The 18,927-nt window shown below is 40.2% G+C and overlaps 1 protein-coding gene across 4 annotated transcripts in view; it reads left to right on the plus strand.

Annotated features, from left to right (window-relative positions):
• The window catches only part of Rbpj (recombination signal binding protein for immunoglobulin kappa J region), a 196,263-nt gene that overhangs the window by 92,287 nt on the left and 85,049 nt on the right, over positions 1–18,927 (plus strand). Inside the window, exon 1 of one of the 4 annotated variants that reach the window (XM_076863863.2) lies at positions 5,976–6,068. The exons of 2 other annotated variants lie outside the window; for them this stretch is intronic. In XM_076863863.2, coding sequence (XP_076719978.1) covers positions 6,049–6,068 — 20 coding nt within the window. In that variant the 5' untranslated portion in view covers positions 5,976–6,048. Of the gene's footprint in view, positions 1–5,975; positions 6,069–18,927 lie in introns of those variants that run through there. One more of the 4 variants, XM_076863864.1, reaches the window with a different exon arrangement.

Consider the following 18,927-nt stretch of genomic DNA (forward strand, 5'->3'; position numbering starts at 1 on the left):
TTCACTTATTGAATTGAAAAAAAAAAAGGACCTATATGCCATTACTCTCTGGATTAAAACAAACAAACAAACAAACAAACAAAACCCCTGGAGTTAGGTTATACCCAAGTTTTATAACATGATTCTTAAAGCATGATTCATGAACAATATCCATCAGAATCCCTGACACACCTATTACCCATGCCTCTTCTTCAGCACTCATTTAGAGTCTTGGAGAGTGGGACCCAGGTGGTTTTGATGTCCGTTAACTTTTGAGGACACAATTCTATCAGGTCCTTCCTCTTCATATGCACCAATCCCCCACCTGGGCTTCCTCTGAATGTAAGGGGTGCTTTCACACCTCTGAGCCTGAGCTTGCAGTTTCCTGTGCTTGTCAAGTTTCCTCCTCTTACTGTCAGTTGAACTCCCACTCCAGTCAGAGTCAGCTCAAGAGTCATCTCTGCAAAGGCTTTCCTGGGTCTACCAGGCAAGAAGAGTTAGCCGGTTTTTCCATTGTATTCCAGTGCCATTAATTCAGACCTCAGTTCTAGCAGAGTGATTCTGCAACTGGTCTGTGCACTTTGGTAACCAGGGAGTCCCCAGGGGTTAGGGTCTTTGTGTCTATCTTTGTCAAACACTGAAGATGCCTGACTTGTAGTGGTAGATACCATAAACATGCCTATTGAAAGGACCACGAATTCAGTTCTGCCATTTTAATTGCACCGAGATAACAGACCATGTCTGTAACTTTTATTAGAAAATAATTCCTCTAGAGTAGAAGAAAGAAAACATTTTGACTGTTTTTTTTTTTTTTTGCTTATTTCACATTTATTCCACTTTTTTTCTATTTCCCCCTCCTTTTCTTCTGTTTCATATTTTGAGTGGGCAATACGCAATACATACACATGTACAGAGTTCAAAGAATCCAAGAAAATAGAGAAAAGAAAGTAGAAAGTAGAAAGTGAGAAAATCCAGCTTCTCACCTACATTTTCCAACAGTTGAGCCCTTTGTGGGGAGGTAGTCACTGTTATTTTTTAATGTATTCTTCCAGAACTATTTCAGACACATATAAGCAAATATGCATATATGTATCTATCACTATTTTGCATGCTTTTTAAGCTTTATGATCCATTCATGTAACTTATAAGCAGTCTCTGAATATGAATGGACCCATATTATTCCATCCTATGAATTTATTGTGATTTTTAAAAATAAGCCATCTCTTGGATGGAATAACTACTCAGCAGCAGAGCACCTGCTGAGCTATATACAAGGCTCTGAATTCAGCCCAAGACATACCTTATTGACATTTAGGTTGTTACCAGTATTTTTTTTTTTTTACCTTCAATAATGATGTAATACATAGGTAATTTCACACATGTGTGAGTGCATTTGTAGGATTAAACTTCTAAACATGGACTTGTAGGATTCATAGGTAGTGATAAATATGGCAAAGTGGTTTCCATAAAGATTATATTCATTTCCACATCCACTAGCAAGTCATCAAAATAGCTAGTTCTTCATCTCCTGCTAAGTGTTTTCTTTCCTGAGGTTCTAAAATGGAGAGTACAGTAAACTCTTTATTAAAGGAAGTGTAACCTCATCTACTGATCTCAGAAGTAAAGACTAGTTTCTTTCTTTTTATTCTTTAGAAAGCTCCATACACTTTTTTTCCTTCCTGGGTAGGCTGATACTGGGATGGTCATTGTTGGTGTGACCCCAATATTGGTGTTTTTTTTTTTTAATATTTATTTATTAGTTCTCGGCGGACACAACATCTTTGTTTGTATGTGGTGCTGAGGATCGAACCTGGGCCGCACGCATGCCAGGCGAGCACGCTACCACTTGAGCCACATCCCCAGCCCCCAATATTGGTTTTGAACCAGGAGGCCTAGTGAGTTTTCAGAATCATTTCTACTATGCCCTAAAGTGGGATACACCCTATTTCTCCTATTCCTGAAAACTTACCATGTACCAGGCATTGTTCCAGAGGCTGAGGCTTGAACAATGAATTAGACAGGCAAAAGTCTCTGCCCTCATGAAAGATATATTATAATGGGAGGAGGCAGACAGTGAACACAACACAGGAGTATGAGCTATGGTGTTTCTTTGTGATGAATGTCATGAGCAAAATAAAGAAGAAGAGGGTGAGGAGAATGAGAGCCACTCTAGTGAAGGATGGTCAGGGAAGACCTCATGAGAAGGTGACATTTGAGTTAAGACCAAACTAGGGAGCCATAAGGTGACTAAGTGAATGGCATTCTGGGTAGAGAAAAGAACCAAAACCTGGGGTTGAGAGTGTGCCTGGTGCGTTCCAGGAGCCTCAAGGAAGAAGGGTGGTTGGTGCTTAGCAAGTGAGGTGAGGTCAGAGAGGTGAGATGGCAGGCCGGGTTGCAGCGGTCTTCACAGTGAGATGGAAAGACCTTTGTAGAGTTCTAGAGGTTATCTCAGAATGGCCCACAGAGAACAGACTGAGGGAAGGTAAGAATGGAAGAAGGGAGCACTAAACAGGAAGCTTATGGTGAACCAGGTGGGAAATGAGATGGATTAGACTAGACTGGTGTTAGGACAGTGGGTATGTTTTGAAGGTGGAGTACTATGGTTTGGATATGGATGAAGGGTATCCCTTCAAGGTTCATGTGTTGGAATCTTGGTCCCGTGGTGATGATGTGAGATGGCCCATGGCGAAGTACTTAGGTTGTTGAGGGTGCTGCCTTCAGAAGGAACTAATGCTGGTCTCATGGAGTGAACAAAAGTAAGTTGTTAAAGATGAAGACAGTTTGGCAAGGTGGGCTTCTGTAATCTCAGTGACTCAGGAGGCTGAGTCAGAAGGATTGCAAGTTTGAGACCAGCCTCAGAAACTTAGTGAGACCCTGTCTCAACATAAAAAATAAAAAGGGCTGGGGATATAGCACCTGGGTTTAAAAAAGAAGAAAAAGTGAAGAAGACTAAGTTCCTTTCCAGTCTCTGGTTTTCTCTCACCCCATGCAAGTGATCTCTGTTACCCATGTGTTCCTACCATTTTGACAACATTTGCCATTAGGTCCTTACTAGAGTCAAGTAGGCATTTTGTTATAGTAACAGAAAATGGATTAATACATGCAAACAGCATGATTTCCTGCATGATTGGATTTCAGGTGTGAGAGACAAGCAAGAATGTCTCCAGGATTCTTGGCTGAAGTGGAAGGAAAGAGTTGCCATTTATTGAGATGGGGAAAGGTTGTGAGTGGAGCTGTTTCAGGGTGAAGGTGAGGTGTTATGATTAGATTTGTGGTTACAATGGCTTTCTGAGTTTTCCGGGACTCTCAGATGGCCTTGGTTCCAAATTAGATCATGGCCTGTCCTAGATCATGGCTGAAATGCCTTTTTGGATGAAGGTTTCAAGGAATATGTGTCCAAGGATACTGTCCTTTCTTGAGCTCTCCTTTTCCAAATCAAACTTGCAATTATATATTGTATTAAATGTTGTTACATTTCCTCTTTCTGTGCCAAGTATATAATCAAAAGAAATAGTCAAATACGCATACACAGAAAACCTTGAAAACATCTAAAAAATTTGATTTCCCTGCCACTATATAATCAGCAGAACTCGGGCCTCTATTAGAGGATTCAGTGTTCCAAATATAAAAATTAAATTCAATTCTATATTTGCAGATCCCTGATATCAGCAAAGCACTAGTTCGTGTACAATGCCAGGCTAGGCTGGTTGGAAACCACACAGATCAATCTGAAAAGCAGCTGACTGGAGAATGTAATCGGGAACTCATTAGACATTATCCAAAAAGAAGGGATGCACTTAAAACGATAGTCATTAAAGAACTTAATGAGATGATTCCTAAAACGGGGCTGTTTATTACAACTACTACAACAAAAGCATGGAAAGGGGAAGGAAAGCAAAACCATTACTTTAAGCCACATTAGTGGGACAAAAAAAGAACATAGTGATTACTTTATAAGGCTAGGAAGAAACTGAAGGAAAGAAAGAAAAAAATTAGTGTCCTTTTTATACCAGGCAACAATGTGAGAGTGCTGGATCAGCTTTACTGCCCTCCCCCCCCCCCCCCCCAATTTATACCAGGGCCAGCAGGAAGATCAGAAAACCATCCACTGCTAAAGAACATTTGCTAAAGGAATATGAACTTGTTTTAAAGCAAGTGAAATGGTGGCCAGACTAGGTGACTCAGAGGCATGACTCAAACCCGACACTTGGGGGTTGTCTGTCAGCTCCTGGAGGCTGGGGGCGCGACGTCTAACACGTTTCAGGAAAGTACCCGGCTAGTGGAGGGCGACAGGAAACCTCCCGGGAGTCTGGGCTGGGGCTCCTGCAGCCCTAGAACGTAACCTCTCACTCTCCGCTTCCGGGGAAGTTCCTAATCTCCAGGCTCCCCACCAACCCATTTTTTCCATCAAGCCTCCCAGGGAGTGTGTGTGTGTTTGTGCGCTAGACCTTGGGCCTCGGTCCCCCGCCCCGTGCTCCCGGCCACGCGCCCACTCGCCCCGCCTCCGCAGCAAGCCGCTCCCTTCCCACCCCGGCAGCGCCCGCCGCCCGGGCACGCGCGGCACGAACAGCGCCTGGAGCTGCTTAAGACACCTGTCCAGCCTGGGCTCCGCGAGATTTGACGCGAAAGCATAGGCAACAGGGGGGCACGTTCTCGCGAGGCTTAGAAAATTTCCCACGGCCTATGTTGTGTCTGAGCGGAGTAGTGGAAGGCGGTAGGAAGGCGGTGTAGCGTGAGACCGGACTGCCCGCATTAGGCACATGCGCAATGTCGTTTGCGCGTGCCGCGCCAATCCTGCAGCGCCTTCAGGAGGTTTCAGGCGGCGGATTCCAGTTCTCCGGGTTTTGGGGCTCCCTGTTGGAGGCCGTGCAGAATCTGGGAATCTCTAGGAAAGAAAAGGGCGAGGGAGGGGGAAACCAGGTGCTGCAGGTAGAGGGGATAAGGGGCGGGGTTCCGGCCCTGCACCTTGCCATTAAATGCCTAGCCGGCCTCGTTTGCTGGGGCTTTCGGACTTAGGCCGCCTGAAGAAAGTTTCGGGCTGCATGCAGTGTCCTCGGCTGCGTGAGGCCCACGGGAGCATCCGTCTTCTGTGCATCTCCATAAACTCCTGGGCTCACAGGCAGCTGGAGGCTCCCACTGCAGGCAGCTCATCTCTCTGCTCCGTTCATCAGGAGCTTTAAGCAGGTCTGATTCAAGGGTGACGGAGCGTGGCTTTCAATTCCAGCTCAGGTTTCACTTCTGGAAATAACTACTCAGCAATCTGGTGTATCTGTGAGGTGGACGTTAGGGGTACTTTTGCCAGAGGCCTCCGGCTGACATTTTGCACCCAAGAAGAAGGAGCTAAGGCGACAGAGCTCAACTGCAAAAGTTTCCCATCTACAGAGCTCTGGAAGGGTCGGACCACTTTGTAATCATGCCCGTCTCCCCAGTTGCATGGGGGTCGAATGAATGAAGGTAGTTCCTGGTATGTCACTCTTCTGAGCCCCAGTCATATAGCTCCTGCATCTATCGCTGAGATTAGTATAAAGGAGATGTCCAACGAACGTCTGAATGAATGAAAAGGGCTGGGAATCCAGAGTGAGCGGGAAGCCACAAGGAAAACACCCACTTGAGGAGGTGTTTCATCTAGGCCTGTGAAACGCGGCACATTTTCCCAGGACCCCACCTCCCTACCCCTCAGCCCCGCCTCCTGACCCTTCCATTCCCTGTCCCCGTAGTAATCCCCTCCGGTTTTCCTCTGTCTCCACGTACGTCCCTGAGGGCGCGTCCCAAAACCCGGATAACCGGAGCGCTCCCCATGGACCACACGGAGGGCTCGCCTGCGGAGGAGCCGCCTGCGCATGCTCCATCGCTTGGGTAGGTTTCCAAGGAAGGCAGAGAGCAGGATCCCCTACTCCGCGGGCGGCGCGAGGCGTCTGGCTCTTCGCGGCGGCTGCTAGGGGAAAAGGAGCGCGGGGGCTGGGTGGAATCAAGGAGTGAGGAAAGAGGGAAGGGGCGGGGGAGAGGGACCTGGGAAGGCGTCAGGGGGAATCTCGCGAGGGTTGGAGTTTTGGCGAGAGTTTGTGGAAGATGGCGCCTGTTGTGACAGGGTAAGTCTGGGGGAACCGAGCGCTGGGAACCGGGAAAGTTGCAGGCGTCTGGCAGCCCGTGGAGGGCGGCGGGTTAGAGGGCCGCGGCGCTCCTGGACGCCGGGGGCCGCGGGGTGGCGACGCGTGTGCCGAGCGCGGTGGCGTGTGGCTGTGCGCTGCCCGCTCTGCGCCGCCGTGGCTCGGGCTCCGGCGCGTGAGGGCGGGCGGCGGCGGCGGCGAGGCCGCGGGGTGCGGGCGTGAGTGCCGCCGGGCGCGCGGGGCCCGCGGGCGCCGTGCCCGCCGCGCGCCTCCCGCACCGCCGCCTGCGGGCCCTGCCTCGGGGCCCCGCGCAGCTTTGTTCCTCGCGGCGGTGGTCGCCTCCTCGCCCCTCCGGTGCCCCGGGCCCCGGGCGCTTTGTCTTTCCGCGCTGTCCCCCCGCGACTCTCTACCCCCGGCCCTTTGTTTCGCTGCCTTGGGCGCTTTGTCCGCCCCGCCGCGCCCCGCATCCCTTCTCCGTCTCTTTCCCTCCGCTGTCCTTCCTCCTGTGCCCCTTTGTTGTGTTCCTCTCTTCTTGGTGGCCCAGTGACCTGCCACAGCCCAGGCACCAGATTCCTGTTTTTATTTTTCTTTCTTTGTCTTTCTCGTGGGTCTCCCCTCTCACCTTTCTCTTTGGCCCTGGATCACTCTCAGAGGCTTTGTCTCCCTCATATAGTGGCTTATTTTCCCAGTATCCCCCTTACCCTCCCATCTTCGTGTGATTTATCCGCTGCCCACCGTGTTTGTCTGCTGAACTGTCTCAGCCCCGGGGACTCCATCTGGTGCTTCTAAGTGCGGACAGACTCTGGGGCTTGTTGTTTTGTGAGTCTGAAGGATGCTTGGGAATACTTAGTTTCCTCCACCGCCCCCTCCTCTCCTCTGCACTCCTTTCTCTCGGGATTATATGTACCCCCCTCTGGGGGGGGGTGGTTAAGGGGACTCCAGTTTTCATTGCCATCTCTTTGGGTTCGTGGTTGTGCTTGGAAACAGTAGCCCTGGAAAAGGATCTAGTCTCTTGATGGTTATCCCCCCGCCTCTCTGCCCCTTGGTGTTTCTGGTGGCGTTGGCCAAGGGCAGCTGTCGTAGCTTTGCATTTGGGTTACCTGCTGCTGGGTGGCCGGGTATTGCAGAACGAATAGAAGTAGGCGAAAGGTGGCTCTCTGCCCCCCCTCACCCCGCCTCTATCCTACCGATGTTTGAGAACAGTTTCAGATATCCATGATGGATATTCATTTGGTATGTAAATAGGAATTGAGCGAATTTCAGTATTAAAACCTTGTGAATGTTGGGGTGGACAATTTGAGCATTTTCCAGAATCTAGTTGTACAGTTTATTTTGCCAATAACTCCTGCTTCATAAAGCGAGTTGTCCTGCTTGGAAACTTGATAAAAATTATTTGCTTTTTCTTAATCATGAGAGTTCACATTTTACAATCGTTGTAATTTGCAGTCAGTGTTTACAATTTGTGCTTTTTGCATCTTCTGTTCCATCATTGGGAATAAACGCTGAAGAGTGCAGTTTCTGGTTGATGAATACTGCTTTTAGGATCTTTGTGGAATATATTAATCACATGTACTCAAAAGACATAGAAGTAATAGCTTTAAGTGAGGTTATCTTAAAGGCAATTCCTGATGTTAAAGGAGTATTAAGTTGTTCTCAGTTCTTATTGTTACAATAATGTTAAAAGCTTGGGGTTATATCTGTGGGGGTGTGGTGTATTGTAAATAAGTGGCCTGAATTATTCTTGTGCTAGGAATAAAATGTATTAGGTTTACCAAGATTATTATTTTTTTCTACTATTGATCACTACTTTTAGAAGATACATTACTGGTAAAATCTTTTGGAATGTCGTTTGATTTATGCACTGAGGTTCCACACAAAGTGGTCCTGATAGAGGATATGCAAGATCTGCTAAAAGGAATCCTGGCACAGTTGAAAGCTTTTTTGTTGTTGTTGTTTGTTAAGACAGTGATTAGAATTAATAGGTTGAATTCTGATTGAAGGAAAACCATACTTTCATGATTGATACCTGAGGTGTTTGTGAGAATTTGCAACCTTAATTCATGAATTATTTTTGTCAATAACTATTGTCTCTCTGCTTGTTCTTAGTATGTAATCTTCTGAAGGTAAAATCATGAGCATACTGGTTCTGACTATAAATAAAGTGTAAATACTATGTAATAATAGAAAGTATTTTGCTCTGATTTGTGCATCTAAGAATGATTACATAGTTATTATAAAGCCATTTTTACAGTTTGAGTTGTATAGTATCTAAATACTGTTAAGAATTTTATGTCATAACCAAATAAAACAGTGCCTTTAATTTATGTCAAACAGCAACATATATGGAAATATATAGGATAAGTTATGTTTGGGAAACTTTCATTTCAAATATTGACTATCAAAACTTTGAATTATTATCTGTGAATATTACAATGGGACTGCAAGGAGTATATTTTTAGAAGATAATATCAGGCTCACTTGCAGTATGCTCCGATCTGTTCTAATATATGTTTCTAGGCATTAGATTTTTAAAAGTTTGTTAAAAAGTTACTTCTTGTTACCAACAGATGTCTACCAATGTCTTTTAAATAGGTAAGATAAATTGTTTTTTGTGGGGGGAAGCCACTCTTGGCAGTTGTAATTGATTAAGTAATCTTTCTTTGGAACCTTGGATGAGTAAAGCATTCAGAAAAGATGACTTTGTTTGAAAGTTCTTATAGATCCTAATTCTGGTGTCCAGTCATTTTTAGAAATAAAACTTAAGACTTGGCTTTAAAGCATTATTTTGCATTTTGCTTCCTCCTAACACTAAATTTCATGTTATTTCAACTAGGGGCAGTATTTTCTCATGGATTGACTAAAAGTTGTTATTTTTGGCATCTGGCTTTGTGATTATTTCCAAGTTATTTTACTTCCCCTGGGCCAGTTTCCTAACTCTGTAGTAAAATGGGGATTGTAATAACTTGCCACATCTGCACAGGATTGCTGTGCCTTAAGATTTATAGAGCGCATCCTTGGATGAAAGGTGTGGTTAACATCTACGAATTGTTACTGAAATAAGCTAATGTGAAGTAGGTCATATTTTATAGGAAATCAAGTAGGAGGTTATGAACTAAATTCTTGGCAAGTTATAGCAATGATACTGGGATTAAAAAAAAAAAAGCCCAAATATGTATTTTAGTTTGGGTAATGAAACAGATACCCTGCCCCTCCCCCAACTTATTGAGAATGTGGACAAGCAAAACAAATTACAGAGTTGGTCGTTGTGTTTTTTTGTAAGAGACTAAAGATCTGTCAAACTCAAATGAAATAATACATTATAAAATTATGGGATGCCTTCTGTTGATTTTTTTTCTGCCTGTAGTAATATTTTAAAAAGATAGCATGAAATGTTTTCGCCTGTTAATAGTAATGACAAATTTTGCATGTGTCTTAGTATTATAATGCTTTGTCATTTGTTCTCAACAATATTTTCTAGTCACCAGAACTATAATTTCAGCCTTGATACTTTGTTATAGGAAAGTGGTGTTTGGAGGACACTGTAGATATTTACTGAAGGAATGAAGCCTATTGCTTCTGTATTTCTGGTGGTGATATTGGATTAGTTGTCATCTAGTTCCCCAGGCCAGGATTTTGTTTTCATGTCTCATTAAACCTTTACTTCACTACCATAGTTCATGCTCCTGTCATATCTCACCTGGATTATAGCAGATGTATAGACAGCCTCTTTCTGCTTCTAGATCCACACCCATTTTCCATCTTACACATGGCTGCAGAACAGTGTTTCTGTAGAACAAATCTGATCACTCCACTCTTTAGTTTAAAAACCTTTCAATGGCTCCCCCTAGCAGCCTTCATTTAAAAGAGGCAACAGAGTGAAGAGTTTTGAGCTTATATTTAGGATTTAATCTGCTTAGATTTCATTTGTCTCTGCCTCTTCAAACCTCAATGGCATTGTCAAATTATCCTATCCTTACCTCTTTCATCACTTGCAGGATAATTATTCCTAACTTAAAGAGTTGTTATGAAGATTAAATTAGATAATGCATGAAAACATTTAGTAAAATTCTTGGTACATAGTAAGTGCATATAAAAATGTTTGCTGGCATGGCTTATAGGTTCCTCGGAATGTATTTTGTTAACATCTTCTCCAGCTAAATTGTTTGCCTTTTTCTCTTTCTTCATATTCACTGTATTTAAGAATTTGGAGTTCTCTATATAGGCCCAGAACTTTAATGCATAAGGATTTATCAAAAGTACTGGTCTTTACTAGGTTATTATTCAAGAGTAAGGTCAGGATATTCTATACAGATCCAAGGGCTAGGTATGGTGTTCTTTCTGTGTGTTATTAAAGAACTGGTGTAATTCTTTTGGAAATGTCTTATTAAATTGTAATTATCATATTCAAATGCTATTCATTACTTGGTGGCATATACCATTTTTTTTCTTAATCATTTATGTATTCTTAGAAGAGTGCCAGCACATGATAGGTCTTCAAAGAAAATATGATTATATAGGCAGAATTTGAGATATATCTACTTATAGGTGTTTTGTATTTGATTTTGATTATGTAAAGGAACTATTCCTGAAATACCTGGAGGTATAATTTTCAGCCATAGATAGTGTCATCACACCTGAGAAAGTTATAGTAAGGCTCTTGGGGAAAAGTACTTTTTTTGGTGGGGGGATTACCAGGAATTGAACTCAGGGGCACTCGGCCACTAAGCTACATACCCATCACTATTTTGTATTTTTTATTTAGAGACAGGGTCTCACTTGAGTTGCTTAGCACCTTGCTTTTGCTAAGGCTGGTTTTGAATTCTCTATCCTCCTGCCTTAGCCTCCCTAGCAGTTGGGATTACAGATGTGTACCACTGTGCCAGGCAAAATTTTATTAGAATGCTACATTTTATTGTATGTACAAAACAGGCAAGCTTAACTTTCACATTTTGCTTTTTATGTGGTTGACTGTCAAATATTTCTCAAAAGATTTCATGTTTAAAAAAGTATTTTAAGTACTTCTAGATGCATAAACCTTAGGGCACTACAGACAGCATTTTTGGGGATCCATGTCATAAAATCACTTAAGAAATTTATGATCTAGAGGAAGACTCAGGTTGTGTGGACAGATTGCATTTATGTACCAGGCACATTGTGACTATTATGTCAGGTAAAGTATGTGCAGTTATAATTAGAAAGGTCAAATAAAACAGGTGTGGTAGGTGTGATTTATAAATCATAAAGCACTTTATACAGATATCTTAATTATCATAACAGTTTCTTCTGGTACCCTTTCATGGGCAGGGTTCAAGATGGACTTTTTATACTGCAGCCTGTGGTTTGTGGGTCATGTTTTAGAAAAGCAGCAGTGTATTTAGTACAGAGAACCACAACCTTGGAAATATGTGTTTTGGCATTTTAAACAGACATATTTGATAAATTACTGCTTTACCACAGATGTTGTCATTGAGTCACCCCCAACTTTTTGGGGTCTACTTCTTACTGCTCTTTTCTCTGCTTGGACAGCCATAAAAATGTAGGAATGTTGAATGCCCAGCTGCTACTATCTCTCATTCACTTACCATGACCACATTTCTGGGGGCCTCTTAGGCCTGGCACAGCATCATGGTGTTGCTTATGCCTCATTAGGCCTGCTTCTGCTTCAGGGGCTGAAATGATATCCCAGTGCACTTCTCCAAGATATCAAACTTACTTAAGGGCATGGGGGAGGGGCATACATCCGCGGTAGTGTAAGTTATAGTAATTACCTGTGTGTATAAATATTTGTGTAAGTTTTTTTTGTTGACGCAGTGCATGGAAATAAGCATGACAGCTTTTCAGTCAGATTGGTGAAGTTCATGGTAGTCTTGGAAATATTTACACTATCTTAAGTTTACCAAGGGGGAAAACAAAAGAAAGTTGCTTCTTTGGCATTCTAAGTTGCAAAAGCCTTGCAATGAAAGTGCCACACCTGAGGGATAGGAGATGAAATGCACTAGAAAATCAAGTTGACTGTTGCTTTTTAATTCCTCTCCCCAAGTTTCTTTTCTGTATTGAAGTCTTAACTTGTTTGTAGAGCTAATGTACACTGTTAATTAGATGATAATAATAAGTATAAGAGTAGTTTCTCATAAAAAGTTTATATAACCAGGAAAAGTGTTTGTCATTCTATAAAACTTTTTTATAAATGTGGTAAAGCATTATAGAAGTTCAGTATTGCTGTATGAACTATAGAACCAATGTGTAGGGTATTTAATTATTATGAACAACTTATTTTTGGGTATAACCTGATATGCTATAGAACATACTAATTTTAGACTAGTTTGCATCATTGAAACAAAGGTTTTTGTTTCTTTTTTTTTTTTTTTTCTGAAAACTGCAAACCTATTAAGATCTTTCCTTATTTTGCAAGCATACCTTTTCAAATAATATTTCTGGTTTGAGTGTGAGAAAATTTTTCATGCAAAAATATTATATAATTCTGTACAAAGTTTCTAATTACACCAACTGGAGTAAGCAGAAACATTCAAGGTTGTCCCAAGATTCAAGGGAATGAGTATGACCATGCTTTAGTGGCATATATGGTAATATGTAATAAGTCCAATAAATAAAATACATAATATATTGTTTTAATAACAACATACATTATAGTCTTATTAGGTGTAAAACTGCTTTGTGCCTGCCTTGTACAGATGAGTATGTGCTTTGGTATATGACTTAGTGGAAAGTATATGGATAATTAATATTTAAGGGAAATTATTGTAAGTGCCGTGACAGATGTAGAGTATTGATGATGGAAACAGGTGTGAATGATTGTGTCAGGTGTGTGTGGGGGGGAGTTTATAGAAATGGTTAGAGTTGGCATTTTAAATTAAACTGGAAAGTGTTTGGAGGTCTTTTGGAGGATCTTGAGTCCTAAGCTAAGTATTTGAATATCAATCAGGGATGCAGAAGAAAGGGGTAAGGGGTAGGACATTGGATGATTTAGATGAGGTGAACTTGGATGTAAACAGTAGGAAATGGATTGAAATTTGTGGCTGCTATATAAGAGAAACATGGTCTTAAAAAATATAAGGGGGAGAAATGAATTACAGTAGAGGGGGTAGAGAGAGAAGAGGGGAGGGGAGAGGGGGAGGGGGATAGTAGAGGATAGGAAAGACAGCAGAATACAACAGACACTAGTATGGCAATATGTAAATCAATGGATGTGCAACTGATGTGATTCTGCAATCTGTATACGGGGTAAAAATGGGAGTTCATATCCCACTTGAATCAAAGTGTGAAATATGATATATCAAGAACTATGTAATGTTTTGAACAACCAACAATAAAAATTAATTAAAAAAAAAAGACCTAGGATAGAAAGGCAAAAAAAAAAAAAAAAAAAAGCTTTTTTTGGGGCATCATGGTATGGGGATATAGGGAAATTTGTAATCAGTGTACTGTCATCCAAATATTATTGTCTGTGGCAATTAAGAATGTCAGTTAATCTAAATCTTTTCCCCTTATCTAAGAAAATGGAAAAAATGCTTTATAGTATTGATGCTAGGATTAAATAAGATAAGGGATATAAAATTATTAGCTCAGTTTAGGAGTAATAGGTGTTCAATAAGTACATTCTTCTTTCCTTTTCTGAAGTGTGGAATTGAAAAGAGAAAATGGGGGCCTGGGGATGTGGCTCAAGCGGTAGCGTGCTCGCCTGGCATGCGTGCGGCCCGGGTTCGATCCTCAGCACCACATACAAACAAAGATGTTGTGTCCGCCGACAACTAAAAATAAATAAATAAATAAATATTTAAATAATTTAAAAAAAAAGAGAGAAAATGGGAGGACGGATTCAGCAAGGAAGGTAGGAAAAACCTCCAACTAATTGAAACCTGGGTGATGTAATAATTAGAAATGGAAAAGTCTGAGCGAGGTGAACAGGTTTAAGAGAACCTATTTAATAGTATTTTGTATTTTAGGTTAATAATAAATATTGGATACTTATTTTTGCATATCTCTGCTGTAACACCTAACATTGTTCTACTGTCTATAAATTTATCTATACTGATTATCTACCTGTCTCTGTATTTAATCTCTCAGTGAAAAGGACAGGAGCAGTGTTTTACTTGCATAATTATGGAGCAATTACCATCTTCCAGATGGCTAGTTGCAGGATAAATGAATATGACCTGAATGGATTTGGTAGTGTATAACACTTACCACTAGGTGGCACTTAGTCTAAATGATAAGGCTGACATTCAGTATAGATTTTTTTTTTTTTTCCTACTTTAGAAACTGACACCTGCCCCCTGGATTATGGTCACCCTTATTCTTTTATGGACTATACTTTATGAAGTGTTGTATGAAACATATACTAGATTGAAAACCCCAACTCTTAAAAAAATAGAAAAATATAACTGTATTAGAATATGTTCTCTAGAAAGAAGCTAAAGGGAAGTTCAATGAAATTTGCAAGTTGACCAAATTCTTCATTTCTGAATGTGCTTGAAATGAAGCCTGGTGGTTGGATTTTAGGCGGTGTTGTTTGTTGATAACACTTTGTGGATTGCTTTAAAGGAGGAGACTAGGAATTGATTTCTTAGATGAAAGATGATCAAGTGTGGTCTGTACTGATACTGAAGTATGATTCTGTACTCCCAATCCCTCTGCCCTTTGTTCTCTCGATTTATATTCTGTGTGTTGTAGAATTACATGTAGCATAGTATCCTTTATGGCATCCTGTGTGACACATTATATAGATTATTAAATCCATTAGATTCAGGAAATTTCAGAGCTAGGAAAGGCGTTATTATTTATATATTCTATTTAAATATAGACAAAGGCAGGTTATATTATTTACAAGCCAGCTCCTTGTTTTTTGGCAGGGGGCAGGAGGTGAGGCATATGCTGGTCTTTTTACTCTTTTCTATTTATACTGCTTGGTGCCTTTTAACATTTATGCACTCACCCCTTCCTGTATTCCCTTTTCCCTACAGTATGCATGGACCAAGAATGCAAATCCTTTAGCTTCCAAGCAAAGTTGGGAAAGTGCTACTGCCATTGTTGTTTCCTAAATGTTGGGCTTGGGGTTACTTGTTCTTTCCGCCTTTACTTTCTTCCTGTTGTTGCTGCTTATGATCTTTGTCTTCTGTTTTCAACTGGTCAGGCTGGCCTCTTTAGAAACATAGTTGCCCTCGCTGCTCACCTTTCATGCCTTCTCACCACTCTGGTTTAATTACTCCTACTCAGGAACTGGCTAGGTGCCTTTACTTTTGGCTCACGCCAGTCTTTGCCTCTTGTGTCTCTGGCCTCTTGATTCTGCCACTTGCACTAATTATGGTTGGTTGTTTTCAGAGCCTCTGGAGGAAAAGAAAGGCCATCTCCAAGGAAGAGAAGCCACAAATTGAAATTTTATACTATAAAATGGACTTATGAACTTGTTGATGAACATGCAGTGATTTTTCTAGTGTATACATCAAGACAATATTAACTCCCTTGACTACAGAGTTCATTAAATCTGTTGTATCTGTCATCTATGCTCATACATATGTCAAGGAAATGAATTAAATCCTTTTCAGCCTTCCAGAGATGGGAGTTATATTATTTTGTAATTCACAGCTTATAATAATGTGTGCCATTAAATGGTTAGCATTGAATTAGTGGGAGTTGAGGATTGACTATTATAATATTAAAAAAAAAAAAAAAACTTGAATGGATAGCTGTAGCTTTCAAAGGTTACTTCACGATTATTGGTAAGTAAGCCTTCTTTGCCCTGGTCTTTCCCTGCTGTATTTAATGTGATGTATATACTTTGCCTACAGGATTTATTTATGTCATTTACTTAAATATGTAGTTAATTAGTTGTAACTCCTGAAAATTATCAGTTAATGAATTAAGTATTTTTAAAATTACATTAGAATTTAAACATACGTTTCCATGGTAGGTGTAAAGTTTTTTGTTTTTTGTTTTTCATAGTTATTTCTGGGAAGTAACTGTCTTGATGTGGACATTTTTCTTTTGCCTGCCTGCCTCTCTGTGTGCCTGGATTAAATCCAGGGGCCTTAAACATGTGGATATTTCTTTCCTTTTTTTCTCTCTTTTCTTTTTCTGTGATTGGTCCCAGGGCCTCAGGAATGGCCATTTTTCTTTTCTTTTTCTTTCATCTCTTGCTTCATTCTTTCCTTCTCTTCCTTCCTTCTTCCATCCATCAAATGCAGGACCTTGAGTATACTAGTTGAGTATACTACTACTAAGCTGCTCCCCAGCCCTGGAAATTTTTCTTAAGGACTCATTATTGTCTCATCTGCATATGGTCATCTTGATTTTTTTTCTAATTAGAAATGTTTATCGTAAGAAATTAAGAAGTTATTTAAATATCACATAAAGTGAATCACTGTAGTCCTACAGCAAGAATAATTACTGTTAAGAATTAGGCTTTTGCTCAGCCCTGCGGCATCAACAGAATGGGCAAGTGACGAGGTCTTCATACTGCCAGGAAGCTCCATAGTCAATGAAGGGACCAGAAGTGACATGATAAACAATACAAGAAAGCCCATTTGGGCACAGGCCTGAAGACCAACCCTTTTGGAGGTGCTTCCCATGCAAAGGGAATTGTGCTAGAAAAAGTAGGGGTTGAAGCCAAACAGCCAAATTCTGCCATCAAGAAGTTTGTTTTCAGGGTCCAGGTGATCAAGAATGGCAAGAAAATCACGGCTTTTGTACCCAATGATGATTGCTTGAACTTTATTGAGGAAAATGATGAATTTCTGGTTGCTAGATTTGGTCGAAAGGGTCATGCTGTTGGTGACATTCCTGGAGTCTGCTTTAAGGTTGTCATGTTTCTCTTTTGGCCCTATACACAAAGGCAAGAAGGGGAGGTCAAGATCATAAATTTTGCTGATGAAAACAATAGTAATAAATTTTTATATTACAGAAAAAAAGAATTGGGAGTATATTCCTCAATTTTTTTTTTAGTGGAAATGCTAACACTCTATTATATGTTAAAAATATCAAAATATTAGTAAACAGTATTAAGGGGATCAGGTAACTGATATTTTGTTGAATATATAATGAGTCATCCAGGACATTTTGAGGGAGATGGTATCTCCTTTTACAGAAGTCTGAAGGTTGGGTATTTTAGTAACTTAACTTAAATCCATACAGTTTTACTTCTGCTTTTGCCTTTGATTCCCTACCCTATACTGATGGGGCTTGTGTTTGTCTTTCATTTCAAACACTTCAAAGTTAATTACTTTGGTGGCAAAACAGTTCCAGATATAAGTAAGTGTGGTAGACGTTTTTAAGGAAAATAAGATTATAGTCTTTTCTGTTAGATTACTTTAAAAGTAAATTATGTTTTCTAGAGGTGCAAAGTTAGATTTGATTAGACTAGTCTTTGAACACAAAAGATTATCTGAAGTAACATTGTTTACCTTTTAGTTAACTTTTTTTGTTTGTTTGTTTTTTAAAGACTGGAGTCTTACTACTTGCTTCTCAAGCTGGTCTTGAACTCCTGGGCTTGATTCTTTTGCCTTAGTCTCCTGGGTAGCTGGGACTACATTTGCATACCACCACTTCAAGCATCTATTTAACTTTAAAAATAATATTGTCAGATATGATATATCAAGAACTATGTAATGTTTTGAACAACCAACAATAAAAATTTTTAAAAAAGAAAAAAAATATTGTCAGAAACTCTGGCAGTATTGTCATTGTTAATTTTCTTTTTCTGCTTCATATTTTTATTTTTTTTCCTTTCTAAAAGAACATACATACAAATGCTTTCATAATCTTATGGTGAGAAATGGTTATAACCAAAACACAAAATCAAAGGAAAATAACAAATTTGACTTCATAAAAATTTTAACTCTTCAGGAGGCTGAGACGGGACAATCACAAGTTCAAAGACAGCCTCAACAAAAGCAGGCACTAAGTGACTCAGTTGAGACCCTGTCTCTAAATAAAATACAAAGTAGGGCTGGGGATGTAGCTCAGTAGCCAAGTCCCCTGAATTCAATCCCTGGTATGAAAAGAAAAATATATATATATATTTTAAACTCCTATGTAACAAAAACAAACAAAACTGAATAAGTGAAAAGCTAAGAGAAAATAAGGTATTTAATATCAAGAATTGACAAAAGGTAATATGTGGAAAATAGAAGTTCATTACACAAAATAAGATGTATTTCATTAGAAAAATATGGATAAAGAATAACTCATAAGGAAAATGAAAATGGGCAATAAATTCATGTACAAAACAGACTATACTTCAAAATGTCTGGAGTTTTCACATTATCAGAGTTGCCGGATGTATCTTGGGCAGCAACATAAATAATAAGAGAAACACTTTCAGAACGGCCACTAAGAATAATAGGGAGCCACACTAGTATGGCAATATATAAATCAATGGAAATGTAACTGATGTGATTCTGCAATCTGCATACGGGGTAAGAATGGGAGTTCGTGCGGCCCGGGTTCGATTCTCAGCACCACGTACAAACAAAGATGTTGAGTCCGCCGATAACTAAAAATAAATAAATAAATAAATATTAAAAAATTCTCTCTCCTCTCTCTCTCTCTCTCTCTCTCCCTCTCCCTCTCCTCACTCTCTCTTAACAAAAAAAAAAAAAAAAGAATGGGAGTTCATAACCCACTTGAATCAAAGTGTGAAATATGATATATCAAGAACTATGTAATGTTTTGAACAACCAACAATAAAAAAAAAAAAAGAAGAATAGGGAGCCATACCTATTGATACCCACAGTCACAGATGAAATGCTATTTAAAAACCCAAGCAAGTAGAAGAAAATACTGTTTAATTAATATAGGCCAATTTATGTGAGGAATGCTGTGTTCT

The sequence above is a fragment of the Callospermophilus lateralis genome, chromosome 8 (assembly GCF_048772815.1).
Source record: "Callospermophilus lateralis isolate mCalLat2 chromosome 8, mCalLat2.hap1, whole genome shotgun sequence".
Taxonomy (NCBI): domain Eukaryota; kingdom Metazoa; phylum Chordata; class Mammalia; order Rodentia; family Sciuridae; genus Callospermophilus; species Callospermophilus lateralis.